Source organism: Sphaeroforma arctica, assembly GCF_001186125.1.
Source record: "Sphaeroforma arctica JP610 unplaced genomic scaffold supercont1.9442, whole genome shotgun sequence".
NCBI classification, from domain to species: domain Eukaryota; class Ichthyosporea; order Ichthyophonida; genus Sphaeroforma; species Sphaeroforma arctica.
Genome location: NW_014031116.1, coordinates 1 through 1,075, shown reverse-complemented (window position 1 = coordinate 1,075; position 1,075 = coordinate 1). Strand labels below are relative to the sequence as shown.

The following is a 1,075-nucleotide window of genomic DNA, read 5'->3' as shown; positions in this document are numbered from 1 at the left end:
TGGTTCCATGAAAGTCCAGCTTAACAGATTTCAAGCAATGTGCCGTATATCATATAGAAGAACAAGTGCATCACGTGTATATGCCCATACCTATGACATGGTTATACATACGTATACATGGGCGTAATAAGAATAAGATCATTCAAATGAACGCACACGACAATTAACTGCATATGACAAGCATTCAGAGATACATCTAGGATGTAACATTCATACTACTCCTTACCTGGTTATGGTCGACGATGATGATATTGCTCACAATCACGCCCAGAACCTTCAACTGATACAACAGCGTAGAGAGTGGCGTCTCTGCGGCACTCTCAGATGCACTTCCCATGTATCCGCTTGTCAATGTCTTAAGCGTAGTCGCCAAGACAGGCGCGATGGTCTCTGTGACACTGGTGATGACACTCCCAGCCATACCTACACAGAAGGGGTGGGGGTGGGATGTTTGTGCCAGATATCAGACCGCTGTGTATATAGTCAAGGATCCCTCGCTATCAAGTTCGATGTTTCATGCTCATCTATGGATTTTAAAATCCGACCAATCAAATTGCCAACCATAAAGAAGTTTAGTATAACCAGGATGTATCTTCTTCTCATACCTGGGGGTAAGTCACCAACACTCTCGGCCAAGGCACGTGAGAGAGCTCCGGATAGAGAAGGCGATACGATGGTCGCAGCATTCCCAGCCACCGCTGTGCTCTTGTCTGTGCTTGACAGGACCTGGAACAGTGTGTGTGACCGATTTAGAGTTTTAGGGTTTTAAGGTTTTAAAGTTTAGTGTGACGGAGTTGAGGGTTAATTTTCAGCCAGAGATTGAGACAGTTGTATCATATATATTGCCTAGAGTTGGGATATTCCAACTATAAACCAAACACGCTTTTTGTTCGTTACACGAGGCGTGCTGGGGTTCACGCCCGGGCTAAATACTCGTGGGATTGCACAGCCCCATGGTGAATGTCTCACCCAACGGCTCGACCAACCGCATGCTAACCTCCACGCATAGTAGCTGGCAAGTGAGTATTTGACCGGCAATAGACAGCAAGCGTACCTTTTGTATATACGCACGTGA

General features: G+C 46.0%; 1 protein-coding gene across 1 annotated transcript; it reads right to left on the bottom strand.

The window, feature by feature from the left end:
- Positions 1–226: 226 nt before the first annotated feature.
- Positions 227–421, bottom strand: SARC_16982 (hypothetical protein; the record flags this gene model as incomplete). The annotated part of the gene is made up of 1 exon (XM_014288913.1): positions 227–421. A coding segment is annotated over one exon (195 nt), but the record flags the coding sequence as incomplete, so codon positions are not given.
- Between the last annotated feature and the right edge of the window lie 654 nt (positions 422–1,075).